The following is a 20877-nucleotide window of genomic DNA, read 5'->3' on the forward strand; positions in this document are numbered from 1 at the left end:
GACTGTCTAGCTCCTAACCCAGAGTAAGGGTGGGGCGGGGCAGAGGAAGCCCTGGTCTTTTATCGCCCTCATTTTTGGTGGCTAAAAGAAGAGGGAACTCCTTAGAATGGACCTTCGAAGAATTGTTCTCAAAGGACGGCGAGACGTGCCTCGCGCTCTGTGACAAGGACCCTACCTGTCCTAAGGACATAGGCATCTTGACGCGCCCCCCCTCTCCGCTTGACGTCTCTGATGGGAGACGGGTAGGCGGACGAGGTAGGTAGACAGTAGTCTGTGTGTGCGCGGTGGAGCGCTCATGGTATGTCATGAGACTATCCGCGGCCCACATGAAAGAGACCTACACGACACCAACCACCTGTTTTGTGCGGGTCTCGGGGAGGTGTGCGACGTAAAAGTGTCCGAGGAGTAATACAGCAGCAAATCCTCTTATGAGCATTTGGCGCGTAAGGTGCCGAGTTGTGGTGATTCCCTACCGCCTCCACACACGTCACGACAGTGTGCTAACGCATTGTTACCGGAGGCACCCGAATATGCTGGCACCATCTCCCAGACCTCTGTCTCCTTTTAGGTACGACGGATTTGGGTTTTTCAAAGTTCCATCTGCCGCTAAACTTATGCGTCGGACGACAAGAGATAACATCTGGCGTATTCAAATTTTTTGGGTCCCCGAATTCGCCCCTCGGGAACGAACGTATAGATTGGAGAGGGAGGACAGGTACTGATTGTGGCGGCGCGGAGGTTCCGCGCTTAGGACGAGACCCTTCCCTACCACCGCACCAACAGTACACTGCTCGGGTGCCGTCTCGCGAGGGTGCTGCAACGTAAAGTGGTCCGAGAGGAATACAGCGCAAATCCCTCTTCCGCAGCATTGGCCTTTAAATTCCACGCAAGTGCGAGTTGTGGAGGACTCCCTACTCGGCCTCCACACACCGTCCGACCAGGTGCATTACTCGGGAAAAGGCCATTCCCTTGTTGGACACTGACAGATCGAGGATGGGTCTCATTCCCCCCGCCCCGTCTCCCAAGGGACCAGAAAATAGCGGGAGTACAAACCGTGATTTTCTTCCCCTTGAGGAACCCTAGAAAAAGGCTTTCTTCAACCCGAGTTCCAGCCGCTCTGCATGGAGCGCGAGACACTGTTCCTGGGATGACAGGATTCCCTGTATCCCGTAGAACTGCGGGGGGGAGAGGCGAACTGCAGAGACTACCCTCTGCCCATCCGCCTGCTCATCCATCTGTCCATCAGACACACACGCCGCCACCCTGAGTACCATACAGTACTCTGATAGCGCCGGGTGTACTTTCTCTGGATGTGCTGTGGTTGGTGACAAACCACGCAAGAGCCCTCCACACGCTGCATTTCACACAGGCTCTCGTTATGTCGTCGTTTAGGAGAATACTCGTAAACCGCGCATTCACGCTCAACACCACTAAGGGATGAGCGGAGGTGTGTGCAGTGCTGTCCACACGATGCGTAACAATGGCCCTCCGTGGGCTTATTACGACCGTGGGTAGGAGGTGTCTGAGACAGAGGAAAAATCCATGCTGCCTAAACCCAAAAAGTTTAAGGTAGACGGATTTGAATAGCAAGCCCTGCTGTTTTATTAACCGATAAGTTAAAAAACCCAGGCTTAACCGGGGAGCCTTGCTGCATATTAACTTCCCTCTGTCCATCTAACACACGCGCCGTCTCTCAAGGCGCGAATCTGCTCTGGAGGATGTGCTGTGGTTGTCATGGTGACGAGCCACGCCAGAGCCCTCCAGACGTTGCATTTCACACAGGCTCTCCTTATGTCGCGTTTAGGAGAAGGCTCGTAAACCGGAAATTTAAGGTGCGTTCACGCTCAACACCCCTGAGGGATGAGCGGAGGTGTGTGCAGTGCTGTCCACACTGTAATAATGGCACTCGTGGCTCATTACGACCGTGTGTAGGAGGTAGGTTTGGGACAGAGGAACAAAAAAACTCCGAGCTGCCTAAAAACCAATAGGTTTTAAAGACAGCCGGTTATGCAGCGAGCCATGCTGCCTATAACCGACAGGTTAGGGGAAGCCGGCTTACCCGGTGGGCCTTGCTGCTTATTATTATCCATCTGTCCATCGAACACACACGTCGCCACTCTGAGTAATACTCTGAGAGCGCACAACATGTTTTGGATGTGCTGTGGTTGTCATGGTGACGAGCCACGCCAGAGGGGGCCTCCACACACTACCTCTCACACCGGCTCTCATCCTGTCTCTAAACAGAGACAGGATGAGAGCCGGTGTGAGAGGTAGTGTGTGGAGGCCCCCTCTGGCGTGGCTCGTCACCATGACAACCACAGCACATCCAAAACATGTTGTGCNGCACTGGGAACTAAGTACGGCAAAGTACTTGGTGTGAAAGCGCCTATAATGAGCCTGGTTTCTGACTTTTTACAATCTCTTTTTTGAGATATTAGCTCTGCAGCATTCTTCCATGGGGCGTTTTTTTTCTTACCAGTGACAACTGTGATCTTAATGGGGGCAATGTAAAAAAAATCCATTACATTTGGATCAAAAGTTTTGTTTTTATTGATTAAGCGCTGTCGGATTATTGCTGTTTTAAAACGCTGTAATAATCTGAAGGGGCAACAACAGTCACCACAACCTTAAAAATATGTTGATCTTTGGAAATAGATAGAACTTGATTTTTACAATGTGTTGAGTATGTAACATCCAGCCCAAACGTGTTTAGGATGAAAGTTATTTAGCACTACCATCTTTAGGTTTTTCAATATTACCATTGCAATCTCCCACTATTATTAACACAGGAATAATCAATTAACAATCAATCAAAAATCAATTAAAAGAGTGTGCACTTCTCTTCGGAAGCCTGTAAGTGATTCTCATATTAAAAGAAAGATCTCAACTAAATCGCAAAATATTGAAAGGGTCTACTATAATACCAGCTTTGTCTTACCACTGAAGTTGAGGTCGTAGTCTCCCGCAGTGATCACGTTAGTGGCAGCGCCCTCTTGTGGCTGGCAGGATAACACCACTTCATTGAGCATACGGCGCTGGGCGGGGCTGAAGGTAGACGGGGAGTTTAGGTTTGTCACCACGTTGTTCACACAGATTCGCAGATTTTTCACAACCTGGACCTGGTTATTGGGGTCCCGGATATGACCTAGAAAAGAGGAAGACAAGACACGTATTTGTTGTTGTTGTTGGGGTTAAAAAGGCTAAAATCCCTGTGTTCCCTCCAGAGGGAGTTTGTCTCCCACACACACACCACCCTCCCTGCCAGAAACGCCTCCATTGTAGGCCTTTGTTTACTTCCGTGACATGGTGGCATCACGCTATGTAACACTCATGCTTCCATTGGATAACGCTCAAACACATTGTACGTGATTGGCTAAGGGGCGGGACATCTGTAAAAGGTTGACAAATCACAAAGGAACTGGGTTAGTTAACCATAACCAATCAGAGCAGACTAGGCTAGACTGAGAAAAATAAAGCACTTTTTGAAAATTAAAGCATGAAAACATGTCACATTAGAGGCACAAAATACACAAATGAACAGGAACATGAGCATAATACGGCCCCTCTGGTTATGCAGGCTATTTACATTTTTAAAACTCTAGGCAGCATGTCTTCCTTTAATTCCATGGACCATAATTAATGTATCCTAATTATACTAAAAGTCAGTATAATTAAATATTGAATACTACATTATATACTGTAATATCCATGTTTTACTGCGTAGTCGTAAAAAGTTGGTCTTTTACTTTGAGATGACAAATAAATTAACATATTACATGAGCAGTAAAACCGGTTCTCCGAAGCAATTCTTTTCTTTATGGCAATTCTACTTTAGACATCCTGAGTAATATTACCAAAAGAAAGCCATGTTCTTATGTTGATTTAGGGGGGGGGTTTGCAGCCTGCAGGTAAACCAGGAGGCTGTGGCGCAGTGGATTAGAGTGTTGGTGTATGGCTCAGGGGGGCACAGGTTCAAACCCCACTGCAGTCAGCATGCCGTTGTGTCCCTGGGCAAGACACTTCACCCCAAATTGCTCCTGTGGGGATTGCCCATAGTATTGAGTATGTAAGTCGCTTTTGATAAAAGCGTCTAACATGTAATGTAATTGTGTATGTAATTTAAACCTGCGCTTAATCCATCAGCAAGTTCAGTTTCTGTCTAAATTGATCCTGACTTGCTCAGATGTCATGCAAAGGAAAGCTTCAGGATGATTCAGAGAGGGTGAATATGTATATAGTTGTAATTACTATCATATAACCAGTTTATATTACAAATGGTGCGTAAGGACTGCATACGAACATCTTAATGTATTATAAAGCAACACAAATATTTCAAAATTACACCAGAGGTAAAACCCAGACAGATTCAAGATTTTCATTATCCTCCTTCTACATTTTGATTATTGATTCATGTTTTAGATGTGAAGGGCCAGTCCCAGCTCATTTACACACTGGGTGACATGAATGCAACCTTACTTGACAACTGTAGCCCCTCTAATTGTTAAAGTGAGATAATTAAGGCTAAAGGTTGCATAGCATTGTAATAACGTGATAAAACACGTGTTGTGTAGTAAGTATATGTTCTGATAACATGTGAATAATGTGAGTTTATGGGAGTGTATGTTCCTGTGTCCTGTTCTGTCCTCCTGTTGACAGTGGTTTGTGTCACCACGGTTGACTTGGCTCTGTGGAAGTAGCCTGCAACTCAAGCCTATAAGCCAATAATGTGCCTGAATAGTCAAGTTATTTCTTGATAATGGAAGAAGAAGAACAGCAGACATGTTAACTGTGTGTCTTCCAGAAGCTCCGAGCTCAGGTGTCCGTCAGTCGGCCCTCTCAGGTGTCAGTCTGGACTTCATCCCCTCCACTTGGTCAACACCGCTGCTAGCCGCCTGCTAGCGCTGAGCTAATGTCAACAGGCTAAAGACGCTAGCTTCGTGTGAGACGGACACTCTTGGTAAACATTCTCCCTTACCTTCGGACGTTAGTCTGCAGAAAGGCCGCAGCAGCTCAGCGAAACTCAGGTTGTTCTTGCGAGTCACTCTCTCCGCCTCTTCACTACACAAGACGGCCACCATGGGAACAAACGAGTCCTGGACGAACTCCTGCACAGACTGAACACATTGGGCCATGTCGGAGCAGCGTCGATAGCAGCTAACACACGGAACCGAGTCAGAAACCGGACTGTTTCATAGCCTGGACTACTCCTCCTCTATTCGCAGACAGCAGCCATGTTGAATTAGCCAACCGACTTCCTGTAGGGCTGAGGCGGTCAGCTGATGCCTGACACCGGGCTGCTTCCTCTTCCTCTGCACACCACACCATCTGTGCTATGTTTTATTTATCAGTGCGTTAATGTGCACTTCTTTTCTCTGTTTGTCTCGATAGCCAAATCTGAAAGTATTCAGGGTTAGGATTTTTAATTTATTTTAAATGTGTTTGTATCCTTTTATGATCATTTAATAAACTGTGTGCACTTGCATTACTATTTTAATGTATATTATCCGATAACTACTTAACATACCGTTTGTAGGTTTTAAATGTGTTTTATATTATTTATTTATAATTATTGAATTATTATTATTATTGAACTGGGTTATTATTTGGTAATTGTTTTGGCTTTGAGCAGGAAAAAGCATGTGCCATCTAGTTCCATCATATTGGAGAGAAGGCAGACAATCACTAATATTTCCAACATCAGGCAACTCACCAAAAAAATCTAGATTAATCAAACGCTACAGGTAAAAGCAAAAACATTTATTTTAGATTTTAGTGTGACCTGTTCCGGGAATGATAATACTATTGGCAGATGGGTCCCTATGAGGAATATCAACAGAGGCATGGGTTACTCACACTCATACGCAACAAGATATCGATCAATATCATTGTATGCGTGGAAACAGTACAAATAGCTAATGACACCAGCGATTTATTTTTCTTCAACCCTTTTTTAACATGTTATAAATGGTTCGTAGACATTGTTATTGAAAATACAAACATTTATTGAATACAGATCAATCAACGGCTCTGCTGTGCTGAAACATACAGTACTTCCAGTCATGTTAATACAGATGGAAGTCAAGGCCTTTCTGCCTCTTCACTGTTGGCTTTGGCCAACCAAAAGTCTTTTCATGTCATCTCAAACTGATAAAACAATATCAGCAGCACTGTAGAATCCTTGTATACAATACAGTCTATAGCATCAGGCTCATGTGACCCCAGAGCAATAAAGCCAGCAGTCTGATGGAAGCAGGCCTCCTTTACCATCCAGGAGCTGCCCGGCAAGACTCCCAGGTGGAGAGGCAGTAATGTGATGTGCACAGGCTACACACAAAACGAACCAGGGGGGTTATTTAATGTTGCGAAATATGCGCCGAGCGTGGCTGGATTTCATGGCAGCCAGAGCGGCCTCCAGTGTGGAGATGAGGTGCAGGAGGGTGCTGGGGTCCGTCTGGAGAACCTTCCCTCTGCGGGCACAGACTCCGTCACCAACCCCACTCAGGAGCAGTCGCAGTGTCAGCATGGGAACCACCTGCTGACGGACTGCACGACTCGCCAACTGCCGGAAGAAGTTAGGGAAACCAGAGAAAAATATGGAAGAAGAAGAAGTTCAATCAAAACCAGTCAACATTAGCTGCTAGCCGTCTTTTAGCGCTGAGCTAATTTTATCAGGCTAAGGATACTTGCGCTATTTCTAAAGCTCGGACATTCATATATATTTAAAAACCAAACAGGTTTTAAATAAATTGGTTGTGTTATTAAGGCTGAAGTGTTTCTGATCCGCCTTTTCACTATTTCATAGTGGCAGGCACACAAGTTCTGATGGTGCTGAGGTCTCAGTAAATGATTGAAGTTAGAGTAAGTTAGATTTTGAAAGTATCCCACCGAAGAAATGCACAAGAAATGTCAAACATAACATTATATTGAATAATGTGCTGACAAAAAGTGCAGATTCTGTATCTGTAGCTCTAAATACAAATTAACTGCCACGCCCCCCTGAGAAGGGATTGGTTTAAAAAAACACAATGCTGCTCTAGGAGGAGATGCAGATGATAAGGTGGGTGTTTCCTTGGTTGGTTATTGGCTAATGGTTGCACAATCCAAAAGAACATTCTGACAACACAAAGTCGCCAAAATCTGATCAGCTCATTTTCGGACAGGTTTTCATATAAATGAATCAGGACAAAGAGAGAGATAATCTGATGATTGGGCTAATGCAAAGAAACAAATACATACCTGTACATCCAGTCTCCACTCCAGGTTGTGGTAGGCTGGCTGGTTGGAGGGCAGCTGACTCAGGATGCTGCGGATGTGAGCGTGGTGCTGAAGGTAGAGCTGCAACATACAGAAGAGCATGTTCATTCAAAGTTTAAAATTCTTCTGCTCATCACACACCTATCACACACACAGTAAAGTCACCTGTAAGAGGATCTGGTTTAGCTCCTCACTGAAACCCAAGACCAGCACAGAGTCCAGGAAATCCACTTCAGAAATCTACACACCCAAAAATAGACACACAGCAAAAAGATACCTCTATCAACTCAGAAATAATGGCCCACATAATGTTACATGTTGTAGCTTGAAAAAACCTTGCCAACTGACATCAAGCGCATTGACATGTATTAGACAATGAGAAACAGAGTGTGTGTGAGTCACCATGTGTTTGGAGCTCTCTGTCATCAGGAACATCAGGCCTTCCACTCCATGCTGCACCATTTCCACAGAAACACCCAGCTTCCCTGCAAGCAGTGGGTCAATAAGTATTTTTACCCAGAAGCAATGAGCTTTTGGGTAAAGCTCCATGTTAAGGAAACTATAAAACATCATTAATAAATCCTGTTTATACAGTTTGTCTAAATGACAATGTGCACTGCTGCCTACAGAGTAGTGTCTCTGTGGACCAATGAGCTGCTTACTAAGGAAGATGTGATGAAAGCTGTGTTCTTACTTGCTGCCCCCTCATAGATCTTAGGACTGGTTCCTCTCCTCAAGAACTCCAGCGTTATGCGACCAAACTCCCCAACCACTGAGGAAAGAAACACAAGGATGCATTTTGTCACTGCACTAAAGTGTCAATTCAGAATCAGAAATCACAAATACAATTTGTAATAAATAATAAAATATATAATAAATAAAAATTAAATGAGAACACATTCAAGGTAGGTACATAGAAGCATTATTAAGTAAATAAACATGAAGTTTGATTAAAAAAATGAATGAGTAACAGCCAGTAATAACAGTTGTTGATAGTAGAAAGTACATATTTCAAGTTGTTATTTTACAACAGTGTTGTTCAATTATGAAGCAGTGCAAAAAATAAGCAGCCAGTGCTCCCCTGGCCACATGCTTAGAGTGTAATACAAGTAAAAGTCCTGCATTCAAAATGTTACTCAAGTAAAATTGCAAAAGTATTAGCAACAAAACATACTTAAAATACCAAAAGCAAAAATTGTTATTGTGCAGATTGGTCCATTTCAGAAATATGATATATTTTATAATGCATTAAAGTGTTCTAAAAGCTGGTAAAGGTGTAGCTAATGTGAATGACTGTGTATACTGCAGGGTAGCTTGTCTTGTTTAGTTCCAGGTGGAACTAAAGTCTGTTCTATATCGTATAAGGCTTCGCCCTCTAAGGCTATCGCTATTTGGTAATCCCTCCTGCACGTGTGCAGCACTGACAGATTTAATCCACGCCCACCTACAGTATGACGTGGGCCCCACCTCCGGGCTCACTTCCGTATAAATAGGAAGTAGGCCCTACCATCTACTCCCACTTTTCTTCAGCACTCCGTTGCGGAAGCACTGTCAGGCACAAAGCTCTTTTCAGAGCTGTTTACTAAAAAGCAAACATTCCTGGTTCCCCTGGGCCCATCCTCCCTCTCCTCCGGACGGGGGAAACAGGGCGGGGGCCCGGTGTCAACCCGACATATGAGTTACGACCGGAGCTCACGGTGTGAGTCCTGCCGGGGATTAGAGCACGCAAACGCGGCTCTCACTCCCCAGGTGTCGTGCACTCATTGTGTCCGTCTCCCTCTGGCCCACAGACAGTGGAGAGTGGACGCTCTCGCTGCTGCGGCCGAGGATGATTGGCTGGTCCAGGAGTCTTACTCTGTGGACCAAGCCCTTTATTTATTGGATCCGAGTGGCGGGCAGCAGTCAGGCGACTCCTTCCCCTCCATTCACGGTTCACCATGTGGTTCCCCCGCCCTGTCTCCCTCTCCTCCGGCGGGGGAGACGGGGCGGGGGCCCGGTGTCAGCCCGGTAGCCGAGCCTAGGTTCGGCTGCCGGGCTGACACCGGGTCACCGGGTCCCTCTATCCGCCATCACGGCTCTGCCGTCGATAGGCGGTATTCTCCAGGAACTCCCGGAGATCATCGGAAAGGCAGCCGCCTAATGAGATCTCCCCGTTCCCCCGGTTCAGGAGAGCTCTCCTCCGGATGACATAAAAAAAGCTGCATAAGCGGCTGCCTCACAGCCTGTCGGTTGTTAGGCAGCAGGGCTCACGGCTCAAACCGGCTGTCTTTAAAACCTGTCGGTTAATTAGACAGCCCGGGTTTGTTTCCTATGTCACATATGTGCCTCCTACACACACCTCCGCTCATTCCTCAAGCAGGTTTGAGCGTGAACCTCAATGTCCGGTTTACGAGTCTTCTCCTAAACGGCGACATGATGAGAGCCGCTGTGCAATACAGCGTGTGGAGGTGCATAAGCCAGCTGTTTGCTACCTGTCGGTTAGCAGACAGCGGGGCTCGCCGTTTGAGCCGGCTGTAACCGGTTGGTTAGCGCGGCAGCAGAGCTCGCGGCACAAGCCAGCTGTAATTAACCAGTCGGTTATTAGACAACAGGGCTTGACGTTTAAACCTGATGCTCCTAACCTGTCGGTTATAGCAGCACGGTTTTTCCTCTGTCCCAGATGTGCCTATACTACACACGGTCGTAATGAGCCTAGGGCTGTTATTACGCACTGTGTGAATAGCACTGCACACACCTCCGCTCATTCCTCAGCAGGTTTGAGCGTGAACGTGCCTCAATGTCCAGTTTACGAGCCTTCTCCTAAACTCAACATAAGGAGAGCCTGTGTGAAATGCAACGTCTGGAGGGCTCTGGCGTGGCTTGTCACCATGACAACCACAGCACATCCAGAGGAGGTTCGCGCCTTGAGTGACGGCGCGTGTGTTAGATGGACAGAGGGAAGTTAATATGCAGCAAGGCTCCCCGGTTAAGCCGGCTGCCAATAGCCTATTGGTTACTTGGCAGCATGGCTCGCTGCCTAAGCCGGCTGGGTTTTTAACTTATCGGTTAATAAAACAGCAAGGCTTGCTATTCAAATCCGTCTACCTTAAACTTTTTGGGTTTAGGCAGCATGGATTTTTCCTCTGTCTCAGACACCTCCTACCCACGGTCGTAATAAGCCCACGGAGGGCCATTAGCCGCATTCACACTGCAGGACTTTCCCTGGTACTTTGGTTCTTTAGTTCCGTTAGTACCAATAATGTCGCGTTCACACCGCCGGGACTACTCAGTGCCGGGAACTCTTTTGGCCATTTTCAGTCCCTGCTAGAGAGGTGGTACGAACCTGGTGATAAAAGAGTGCCAATTTCTATTCTATTTCTATTGGCTGGGCGAATTGCAAACCACGCCCCGTTAGACTCTGAATTTTTTTTGTTAGGCAGCCATTTTTTTCCTCGCTACAAAACCACATCCACACCTGAGCGAGTAGTTTTTTTGTACTTTAAAGCAGTTATGACCAGTGCTTGAATTGGGCCGGTACTCACCGGTACGCAGTACCGGCACTTCTGATTTTTACCCATGTGGTACCGGCACTTCTTACTGAGTACCGGCAAGGTGCCGGTACTCAGTAAAATGCCGGTACTCAGCCGCCGGCAATATATGGGAGATCAAATTTAGAGTGATTGGGTTTTTCTTTGTATACCTCTACCCTGATTAAATTTTTAAACGGGTTTAGATAAACCCTTTGTCACCGGCGGCCCCGGAGTAGTTTAGGATGATCCCCGCCCCAGGCCCCGATACGAGGCCATTCTAAACAAAAAATTTACAACGCTGAATTTCACGTAGTTAGACCACGTAAAACTCCCTTTAGTTCGTCTGATGTGGCGTATAACTTTGTTTTTACGCATCATGTAAATTTCTTAGTATTGTTAGTATTTCATGTACCGGGGTGATTGGTTAATTGTATGTTATAGGCTTATACCTTTTTTGTTAATCTTGAAAACAAATAAATAAACAAACGCAAAAAGAATAAAATATCCAACACTCACACAGAGACGCCGGAGAAAGCCTTAGCCGGAGAGGACCCAGAGAGAAGAGAGGGGACGAGGAGAAACACCGATAACAGATAATGCAAATACAGAAGAAGAATTGTTTCGAAATAGAACTTGGAAGAAGAAGTGTTCATTGTAAACAAACATATACATAATAGGATATAGTATAGAGGAGATTTAATACACATTACTATTAAAATGTATTTACCACATGGCTTGGCAAACTCTAGACTCTAGATAATGAAACAATTGAATTAACCTTTATCTAGAGAGTACACCACAACACCTCATTAAATGATGAAGATCTCGCTACATAGTTTCAAGGGGGTACCAAAGACCTAGTCATTTTCTTGCGGGGGGAGAAACACACACCTATAGTACGAGGGGGGAGGGAATATAAAACAATAAAACCCGCTCAATCGTGTCTACGATACCACAACGTGGGTAATGTGCATTTGAGACACCAAACACACAGAGCCAAGAAAGAGCGAAGGGCGAGGACGAACAGAGTATAAAGAGAGAAGGAGAGATAGAAGGAGGGATCGAACTTACTGTGTAGATTACATAACATTAGGAGAGGTATAATACCTCCCGTAATCCATACTGCAGACGAACTTCTCAACCGTTTCACAGCGTCCGCGCTGCCAGTCATCTGTCGGTCAGTGGGGGAGACACTCCGCGTCTCGCAGTCTGGTGTACGCGCCGCAACGCAAATGACTTNTCAGAAACCAGGCTCATTATAGGCGCTTTCACACCAAGTACTTTGCCGTACTTAGTTCCCAGTGCTTAGTTCATCGGAACTCTGACGTCACTTCTTCTGCTTTGGGTTTACTGGCAGGCCGCTAACAACTTCACGGCGTATACTGTCACCCGAAGTCCCCGGCCGGAAGTCCCCGGAGTTGGGGACTGGCTTCAGTAGAAGCTGCTGGGACTCCCAGCAGCTTCTACTGAAGCCTTCCGAGTAAATCGCCAGAACGCCGACACCTCCTCATCTCCACTGCTCCCCTGTTTTCTTTTTGTGTTGCCATAAGTTAGTCTCTCTCCGTTGGTGCGCTAAACTTTACGGGGCGTGGTTTGCAATTCGCCCAGCCAATCAGAAATTGGAACTTTTTTCTCCCCAGGAAAGTCCTCTTTTTAGTGTGAACGCAAAATCCTAGGAAAAGTACTCCGGTGTGAAAGCGCCTTATGATACATCTGGAGAGAGGCTTTGCATCTATAAAGTGCCAGGCAATCCTTATTCTTTGAAATCAGTAATGTACTAAGTTACAGTGTTCTACAGACTGACAAGCCCCTCAATATTAGTCCCTCCTAACCTGTTATCTGCCAAGTCATTCAATGATGTTGCTTTTTTTTTGTCAAACAAAGCCACAAATAAGAACATTTTTCAGCTCCTCTGGTTAAAAAGCTATATCATCTCTGTCTCTGCAGACATGTTCAGCCTCTAGATAAAGTAACCTGTGCATAAATAGTACGAAAACTTTAGGCGTAACACCTGCTGTCCCTGGAGGTAATTGATGGATTTAACCTGTTTTGGCATCGTTGCAGCTTGTGAATTATTTTGGCAGTAGCGCTCATAGTTCCCTTCTCAATCATTGCATACCGTCTTTCACGTTGTGCGTTGTGGAGGAGGTGTTGGGAACTTTCTGGAACAATAACGTAAACAAACGATGACGTCTGAAACATTGCCTTGTAACATGGAACATTTCATGGACCAAGGCATAGGACTTGCAATGGAACAGGTTGTTGAACACGCCATGGTACACGTCATGGAACAATGCATGGAACAAGGCATGCGACACACCATGGTGAACAGTGGTACACTACACACAGGGGCGCCGCCAGGGATTTTGGGCCCCATGAAAAGATATCACATTGGGCCCCACCACCAGGCCCAGGCCACGCCAACCAAGCACAATTGCTGTAACCACACCTACAGAACCCAACCCACTCATTTATGCTTTAAATAACTCTACCTGTACAGGCTTGCCTCTATCTTGTAGTCCAATACTAACTGCACAATATTTACTGACACTGAGCTGTGAACATATAACACTGTGCAGACTGCAAATTCTATTGCAACATTCTGCTGCAGTATAATTTACTATTTGATATAAGACTAACATTCCTGACAATAGATCTCAATAGTCATCTTTTATGGTGTACATGCCTTTTTAATAACATTTTTCAATGGAACATTCATAAATATAAATAAATATACATGACCTCTTAAATTAAAATAAAGTGAACATTAACACCAATATTATCATTTATAAAATGCTATAACAAAAGAAATAACATAAGCAGCAGATTTTTTCAATTAAAATATACATACCAACTACAAAATAAGCGGGTATTAAAGTGTAAATGGACAACAAAACGGAAATGGAAATGGTAAGGCCTGATGGTGGTGCTAAATTAGAGCCTATTACCTGTTCTCAGTCTTTTTCTCATCATGTGTCTTCTGTGTGATCCAATATCGTTACCATAGCCTTGCCCTTCAACAGTTATTACGAGCAGAAGACACATGATGAGAAAAAGACTGAGAACAGGTAATAGGCTCTAATNGACTGTCCTCCTCCTCATTCACTTGTTCACTTTCGCTGGTGATATTCTCCTCTGTACCTCTCTTCCGAATACCTCCCGTTTTGAGCCACGTTTTTAACATCATTCAGCTTTCTTCTTTCTTTAGCTTGCTTGCAACGTTAGCGGGTAGTAAGGTCGTAATTAGCAACGCCAGAAATAAAATAAAATAAATGTTTTCGTTTCTAAATCTAAAAACAGCAATAACCAATTAGAACTAATTTAAACCACAGTTTCAATTATCTCAAGCTTATTTTCATTTGTTGTAGTATTTTGATAGTATGATTTATTTTTTAATTAATGTTATTCAATCAAGCCTCAAACTGATGGCACTTGTCCCTATAGCCTGTTTTAAATTGAAGTTGTCTGAGGTCCTTACCATCAGCTGCTGTCGCAGTAATAAGTATTGTACCTTAATGTCCCAAATGTGCACAATGTAGTGACTGCTTTTCGTCTTTTTGTTTACTTAGTTGTGTTTCCTGTATTTTATATGTCTGTGTTATGTGTAAAGGTTAAAGGTGGGTATGTTTGAGAAACCGGCTCGAGATACACTTTTTGTTATATTCCATGGAATGCTCTTAACATCCCGATAGCAATGAATATCTTAAGTGCTTTGACAAAAAATCCATAAAAAAACGTCATCTGTGGAAGGCTCTGTAAGGAAGTGGCATATTTTTTCCGGTTGTGTATTTTCAAATTCTAGCTCACTCGAGCTATTTTCTCCAAAATTACCTACCCCACCTTTGAATAAAAAATTTTTTTTTTTAAATTAATCTTTTTTTTTTTTTTATATGTCAGATTCCTCCACGTACCACTAGCGGGAGCTGGCGTACCACAGGTTGAGAACCACTGAACTAGAAGATTTCACAATGAAACCTAACTCTGTTACTCAATATTGCAAAGATTTTCAATCTTTGTCTAAATCCAAGCCAAACCTAACTCCAACCCTAACCCTAGGCATTACATCAATTCTGAATATAGCATAAAAGCCTAGTTAAATCACCACTTCCCCTAAAGCATCAGCTAGTTAAGAAGATATCTATTGGTTATCTTAAGAAGAGGAAGCCAAAGGGAGTGTATGAAGAAGCTGTGCAACTGACTGACCTTTCTCTGGTGAGTCCACTTCAGCTGCATTCATGTTGTTCTCAACAGCAGCACTGTTCACAGCTGCTGCTCCATCCTCAAGAACATCCTGCAATCATGTCACAATGTTAACACAAGGCACACAACAGAGCTTCTGGACTGTGCTTGGAGAAGGGTTTACCTGGTTCTGCGGATTGTTCCTATGCAGGTATTGACTCCAGGGGTCTGGAATCTGTTCATCTTCTTCGGCTGAGATGGTACGAGAGTTCATTTTTAACAGATAGCAGCCCTGATGACCATACCTCTGTTTCATATCCTCGTACACTGAATCCGCCCTGGAGAGGAAGCAGGAACAACAATTAAACCCGGCAGCTTAGTCTTAATAAAAGCCATTCAAGAACATTGCCCTTTTTTTTTAATCTTCAGTAGTTCTTTTTTTAAACTTTGGCTCTGCGGTGGTTATAGTTGTTGATCATCAACATCACTTGCTTTTCATTAATCAAGTTTTGACTGCTTTTAAATCAAGAATGAGCCCAAACTCCATGATTAGTCATTCAAAATTCTCCATCAAAGAAATAACACACTATGGAATATTGAACTGTTAATTCCAAAAGTGATGCTTTGTTACGCGCGACAACAGATATAAATACACATGTACATAGTGAAGCTCCTTTCAGTACCTTTGTTCGTCCCCCTCGCTCATGTCATGCAGTAGGACGTAGTACTTGAGTGTGTTGGGGATAAACCACTTGGGGTTGGTGTAGTCTCCACTGTGCTGAACCCTGTGCTGCTCCTGGGAAAGCTTGAGGAACTGCTCCACAGGGACGGCCTCAGTGGAGGACACCACCAGTAGGCCTGTAAGGATCCTCCGTCAAGGACATACAACCATGTGGAGCAATCGGAGAAGAAAAGGAGAGCCTATGGGATCCAAGGACTTCAGCTGAACTAATTGAAGTTAATACGTAAACCAAGTCTTTTGAAAAATAATTTGATTGAAATCAACCTAATAAGATAAATCATGTATTTGTGGCCAATATATACTTGAAAAGGAAGCAGTTATTTTAGAAAAACAACTGTGTCGTTCAGAAGTAGTTTTATATTTAACAGCTACAGTGACTGTGTCAGGATGCTAATGACATCTCTGATATTCAGCTGACAGATGCTGGACCAACCTTAGCTTTACAGGCCAATCTCATTTTAGCATCCCACACAAACTGCTTCACAGCACAGAATCCACCCACGTGTTCAATATGCTTAAAAGGCTCTGAAAATAGGCAGTTAGGTGGTGGATAAATGAACAGACTAATACAAATATATAAGTTTAAACATCTTTTGTTATTTTTCTGTATTTTTGTTTTTGTCTGAGCTTTCCAGTGTTTTAAAGTGAACTGGAAAAGGTGATGTCATGTATAACTTTGCGGCAATCAGGATTAGGCAACAGTTTTAATCCAATCTGGGACATTCAAGTTTGTAAGGGTACCATTATTTATTTTCCCAGAAACAAATCTGAAATCACATCTTCAGGGCCTTTAACATTCACCAGGAACATTCCGACTACTTTAACAACACACATGCAGCACAACTTTTCATCCTTATTTTCCTTCACCTTCCCTCTACAGTAGGTTTTTCACACAGAGGAAAGAAAAGTACACTTTCTAAATAGCAGACAATGATATTGCATTTGTTTTGTGTGCTTGCAGAAGGATACAGGCGAGGTAGTGATTGAGAAACTCATGTTCCGACGCAGGCATCGACTGCAGGAAGTTCTCCCTGTAGGCTTCAAACCATGGCGTTGTCGCTAGAAACACAAAGAAAATATAAGATAGAGGATTTCTTTCAGCAAAACATTATCAGATGTTGTCTTCTTCTGTATGTTACCCAGATCATTGTCATAATTTGATTACTAAAAAGAACAAGTGCATCTTCTTACAACATCTTTACTGACATATACATATAAATATATATCAATGGCAATGTCTGTCTTTTAACCATTTATTTTAAACTGACTTAAAAGTAATACACTCTAATAATTGTAGGGATAGCATTCCAGTATTTTTTGTTGAACAATGTTTAATGAAACCTCCCTCGATGATCTTGTTTGTCTTGTTTGACCAGGAGCTGTTTAAACAACTGTGTGAAGAAGTTGGAGCTTGCAGTATTTTGCAAACAAACAACGTTCGAAAAAAATGTTGTGAAGAATCTTGCTGTTTTGATTTAGAATGAGCATATTACCATGTTATCTGCATATATTTGTATTTGGACATCAGAACAGATGACAAATTATTGATTTTAATGTTGAACAAAAGAGGTCCTAATATATACCCTTGAGGTACCCCAACAGTGGATTTTCCAACTTTTACTAAAACCCCCTATGGCTAAGAAATGAAATAACTATTAACAGGAAAATGTTGTTTGAAAACCCAGTGTGTTTGTTTTTTCAATACTGTTTTATATACAACATTTAAAAAAGTGTGGAGGAATTGGTCTGTTTGAACCAACCATATTCCTTTCAGTCCTGTGAATAATATTCACCTGCCAGATAACCAAGTTCTCTCTGTGGTGGGTTATACTCAGAGTTAGTGTAGAACGGCACTTAAAGTTCCAGTTCTCAAGTTGTCACAGGCTGGGGCCAGGATATTAGCTTTTATAAGATTCTAATCTCTTTGCCTCGAGTCGACCATGCTAATCATCAGTGGCGCAGGATAAAGTAAGACATAGGGGATTACCGCATGTTGCTTTCATCTGTTCAATGAAGCTTGTATTCTAAAGGAGGTGTCACCAGAGCACCCGGGTGAATCTCGTTGGCTATTTAAAGAGATGGATGGACAGCTGGCCAGAATTGACAGGATGCTTTAAGTTATAAAGCATCACCTCAGCGCCAGAAAAAAAGGGTGCGTCTCTGCCCATTTTCTCCTGGCATTCCTGATAATAGAATTACGGACCACTAGAGAAGAAGGAGCTGGAGGTCTCTCCAGTAAAGTAAGCTCTAAGACCTTTAAGTATTGAAGCTAGAGTTGTGCAAATATTTTATATAAACATATATAAAAGTATTTTTAATGTTACTGGTATGATGTCAACATACTGTCAAAATGTCTACTGGTACACCATGTGAGCCGTGCCTGATCTGCATTACTCACATGGGCTGTGTATCAAACCCTTAAACATATGCTTAAAAGAAACTAGCAGCAAGATATAAACAAACTTTTAAGTCACATATAAACAAGTAAAACCCCCCAAAAAGTGACCACAGAATTCCTACTGACAATAGTGAATGCACACATCTTATCAATTCACCTGTAGTTTGCTTTACAAAAGTGTGCACGTTCGTCTGAAGTCTGGGTGAGGTGACACATTTCTCTTTTATAAATAACACTTGTGAGGGGAAAGGTGTGTGCATGCATATTGTGCGTACATATTGATTATTTATCTGATCCTAAGTCATAAATAACAAAGTTGTCATTTTATACTAGCAATCACAAAAGCAAAGGAAAAACCCACCAGAAGGTAAACAGCAGAGAGACAGTGAACTAGAAACTAGAGGAAGAGAAAACTCAGAGGACTATCTCTACACACACACCAGCCAGGAAACAGTGATACCTGAGAGGGCTATAGCTACACACACATCAGCCAGGAGATAGTGATACCTGTGTAGTGCTGGGAGGTGCTGACTTCCGACAGTGTTTCTCTCCAGGCACTGTACCAGGGGAGGCTAGCTTTAAGAGAGTGATCTGATAGGTGGAAGCAGACAGCCAGCGCTAATGTTAGCAACATCCCATTTCATTTATGGTCTCTTCATTTACAGAATTTACAGATAATCACGGGAGAAAACAGGGAGGAGTTTCATTTAATGTCATTATAGTATTGTAGTATGATTGCATACATTTTTGAATTTTTGTAGTTCAGTTTATTGATCAATACAGGAAGAGTACAATTTGTGTGTAAGGTCGAGCTGGTCTTTATTTTGAGGTCAAACTGTAAGTGTGTGCTCATTTGATGTAGACAAATGAGGACGACCTCTAAAAAACACACTTAAATTAATTGTATTCAGTTATTTTCATTGTAATGCATCTATATGCATAGGCAAATATCAACTCAAGTGTTAACAATAACTTGGAGAAATATTATGGACAATATAAATCCCTGTGCCAACACACTGCAGAGCACCTGTTGTCTTAATTTTCCCAAATCAATTATTTTGATACTTTACACGTTCTGAAATACAATCTCTGATCTTTGATCATCTATTAATGTCATACATCTTACTGGCAACACCAAAGCATTTAGCTCAACTTAAGTGCTTTACTAAAAATGCAATGAAATTGATGTGCTGTTGCTGTTGTGTACACAGAGCGGTGATGATGAAAACTAGAAGTTAGTGAAATGCCCGGGGGTTTGGAACTGCTCTCTGTAGTTGAGTGCTGTATAACCTGTTGACAAACGTATTTAAAGTTAATTCATTAGTGAAACCATCGGTTCAATGGCATGTTACTTGACGTGTTTGATGGCATGTTCCATGGCTTGGAGAATGGCGTGTACCATTGTGCTAACCATGGCCTGTACCATGATGTGCTCCATGGCGTGTGATAAGGCGAGTTCCATGCCTTGTTCCATGGCTTGTTTCCTTGTGTACCATGGCATGTTCTGTGATAAGTTCCATTGCTTGTTACATGTGTTGCATGGCAGGTTCCATGGTGTGTCCCATGGTGTGTTTAAGCCATGTTCCATGCCTTGTTACATGACAAGAACGATTGTGTAGTCAGGGGCGCCGTAAGGGGGTGAAAGGTTAGGACGATTCTAAGGGCCCGTGACTGACAGGGGCCCCAACATTTTTAGAACATTAAGAAAAAATGTTTAAGTAACCTTTCATCAATCATCAACAATTAACATTAATATAACGTTAAATTCATAATGTACTCACTACACTTACGATTCATTTCACTTTTTTTCTGCCAAAAGTTAATAATCCAAAGCCTCTGTACACCCCTCTCTATTTACATGTAATGGTTTGGTCCTGCCTCCAAATGCTGTGTGGCACCGCACTTTCTGGCAGAGAGTGGGAGCATGTGAGGAGTGATGCTAGTACTTACGTCTGTGCCATCTCTCAACCACTCACAAAGTCAAGCTTTCAAGAAAGAAAAGACAGGAGAGAGGGATTAAAGGGCGACAGTATGTCACCCAGTTTTTCAAAAGAAAAGGTGGGTGGTCCATGGTGGAAATTAGTCTGTTAGCTAAGCTTAGTCCATTGTAAATAATAATTGTAATGTTTTGCTGACATTAAGTACTGTCAATATCTTCACAGAAAATTCTGAGGTTTTTCATTTCATTCCTCTTTTAGCTCACATTTAATAAATGCAGGTACATTTTTAGCAGCTATTCATACTAAATCAGTTGTCCCTCCCCCTGGTGCCAGGACCAACAGATCCGTCTCTAGTCTCAGCAGCCCTGTCCCCCCATAAGGCTTTGCAGTCTTGCCATGCTGTCCATTGAAAGCCAGTTGGCTAGAAAGCTGGACTTCAAGGACTTTATCAGTGACTTTGCCTGTAAGAAGGCTAGGCGCTGGGCTCTTGGTGAAGGCTGAGCAAGGGCTCGTAATAACTGTTGAAGGGCAAGGCTATGGTAACGATATTGGATCACACAGAAGACACATGATGAGAAAAAGACTGAGAACAGGTAATAGGCTCTAATTTAGCACCACCATCAGGCCTTACCATTTCCATTTCCGTTTTGTTGTCCATTTACACTTTAATACCCGCTTATTTTGTAGTTGGTATGTATGAAAAAATCTGCTGCTTATGTTATTTCTTTTGTTATAGCATTTTATAAATGATAATATTGGTGTTAATGTTCACTTTATTTTAATTTAAGAGATCATGTACATTTAAGTTATATTTATTTATATTTATGAATGTTCCATTGAAAAATGTTATTAAAA

At 43.1% G+C, this 20877-nt stretch overlaps 3 protein-coding genes across 3 annotated transcripts; all 3 read right to left on the reverse strand.

Annotated features, from left to right (window-relative positions):
• Window positions 1–2915: 2915 nt before the first annotated feature.
• Window positions 2916–5309, reverse strand: LOC104947457 (trafficking protein particle complex subunit 8-like). The gene is made up of 2 exons (XM_010773467.1): window positions 4976–5309; window positions 2916–3145 (listed from the first exon to the last, which is right to left on the reverse strand). The coding sequence occupies exons 1-2, from the start codon at window positions 5130–5132 to the stop codon at window positions 2916–2918; spliced, it is 387 nt and encodes a 128-aa protein (XP_010771769.1). The 5' UTR covers window positions 5133–5309.
• Window positions 5310–5742: 433 nt separating this feature from the next.
• commd2 (COMM domain containing 2) lies at window positions 5743–8764 on the reverse strand. Its single transcript, XM_010773468.1, has 6 exons — window positions 8703–8764; window positions 7949–8064; window positions 7657–7739; window positions 7420–7494; window positions 7237–7335; window positions 5743–6559 (listed from the first exon to the last, which is right to left on the reverse strand). Exons 1-6 carry the CDS (start codon window positions 8762–8764, stop codon window positions 6350–6352), a joined length of 645 nt encoding a protein of 214 aa, XP_010771770.1. The 3' UTR covers window positions 5743–6349.
• Window positions 8765–10978: 2214 nt separating this feature from the next.
• Window positions 10979–18751, reverse strand: LOC104947459 (trafficking protein particle complex subunit 8-like). Its single transcript, XM_010773469.1, has 6 exons — window positions 18590–18751; window positions 16654–16743; window positions 15626–15800; window positions 15127–15280; window positions 14967–15054; window positions 10979–11040 (listed from the first exon to the last, which is right to left on the reverse strand). The coding sequence occupies exons 1-6, from the start codon at window positions 18714–18716 to the stop codon at window positions 10979–10981; spliced, it is 696 nt and encodes a 231-aa protein (XP_010771771.1). The 5' UTR covers window positions 18717–18751.
• Window positions 18752–20877: the final 2126 nt, after the last annotated feature.

This window comes from Notothenia coriiceps, unplaced genomic scaffold (genome assembly GCF_000735185.1).
Source record: "Notothenia coriiceps isolate Sejong01 unplaced genomic scaffold, NC01 NC01_scaffold00012568, whole genome shotgun sequence".
NCBI lineage: Eukaryota > Metazoa > Chordata > Actinopteri > Perciformes > Nototheniidae > Notothenia > Notothenia coriiceps.

What these genes read in the sequence shown, in the direction of transcription:
- LOC104947459 (XM_010773469.1), bottom strand. Translation starts at nt 18,716, where the DNA reads ATGTTGCTAACATTAGCGCTGGCTGTCTGCTTCCACCTATCAGATCAC. An exon ending in AGCGAGGGGGACGAACAAAG is followed by an intron (nt 15,281 to 15,625) that starts GTACTGAAAGGA and finishes CTTCCTCTCCAG; the next exon opens with GGCGGATTCAGTGTACGAGG. An exon ending in AGTGGACTCACCAGAGAAAG is followed by an intron (nt 11,041 to 14,966) that starts GTCAGTCAGTTG and finishes TTTTTTGTTTAG; the next exon opens with AATGGCCTCGTATCGGGGCC.
- commd2 (XM_010773468.1), bottom strand. Translation starts at nt 8,764, where the DNA reads ATGGTAGGGCCTACTTCCTATTTATACGGAAGTGAGCCCGGAGGTGGG. An exon ending in GATCTATGAGGGGGCAGCAA is followed by an intron (nt 7,740 to 7,948) that starts GTAAGAACACAG and finishes CACTGCTTGCAG; the next exon opens with GGAAGCTGGGTGTTTCTGTG. An exon ending in AGTGGAGACTGGATGTACAG is followed by an intron (nt 6,560 to 7,236) that starts GTATGTATTTGT and finishes TTCTTCCGGCAG; the next exon opens with TTGGCGAGTCGTGCAGTCCG.
- LOC104947457 (XM_010773467.1), bottom strand. Translation starts at nt 5,132, where the DNA reads ATGGCCCAATGTGTTCAGTCTGTGCAGGAGTTCGTCCAGGACTCGTTT. An exon ending in CTGCAGACTAACGTCCGAAG is followed by an intron (nt 3,146 to 4,975) that starts GTAAGGGAGAAT and finishes CCTCTTTTCTAG; the next exon opens with GTCATATCCGGGACCCCAAT.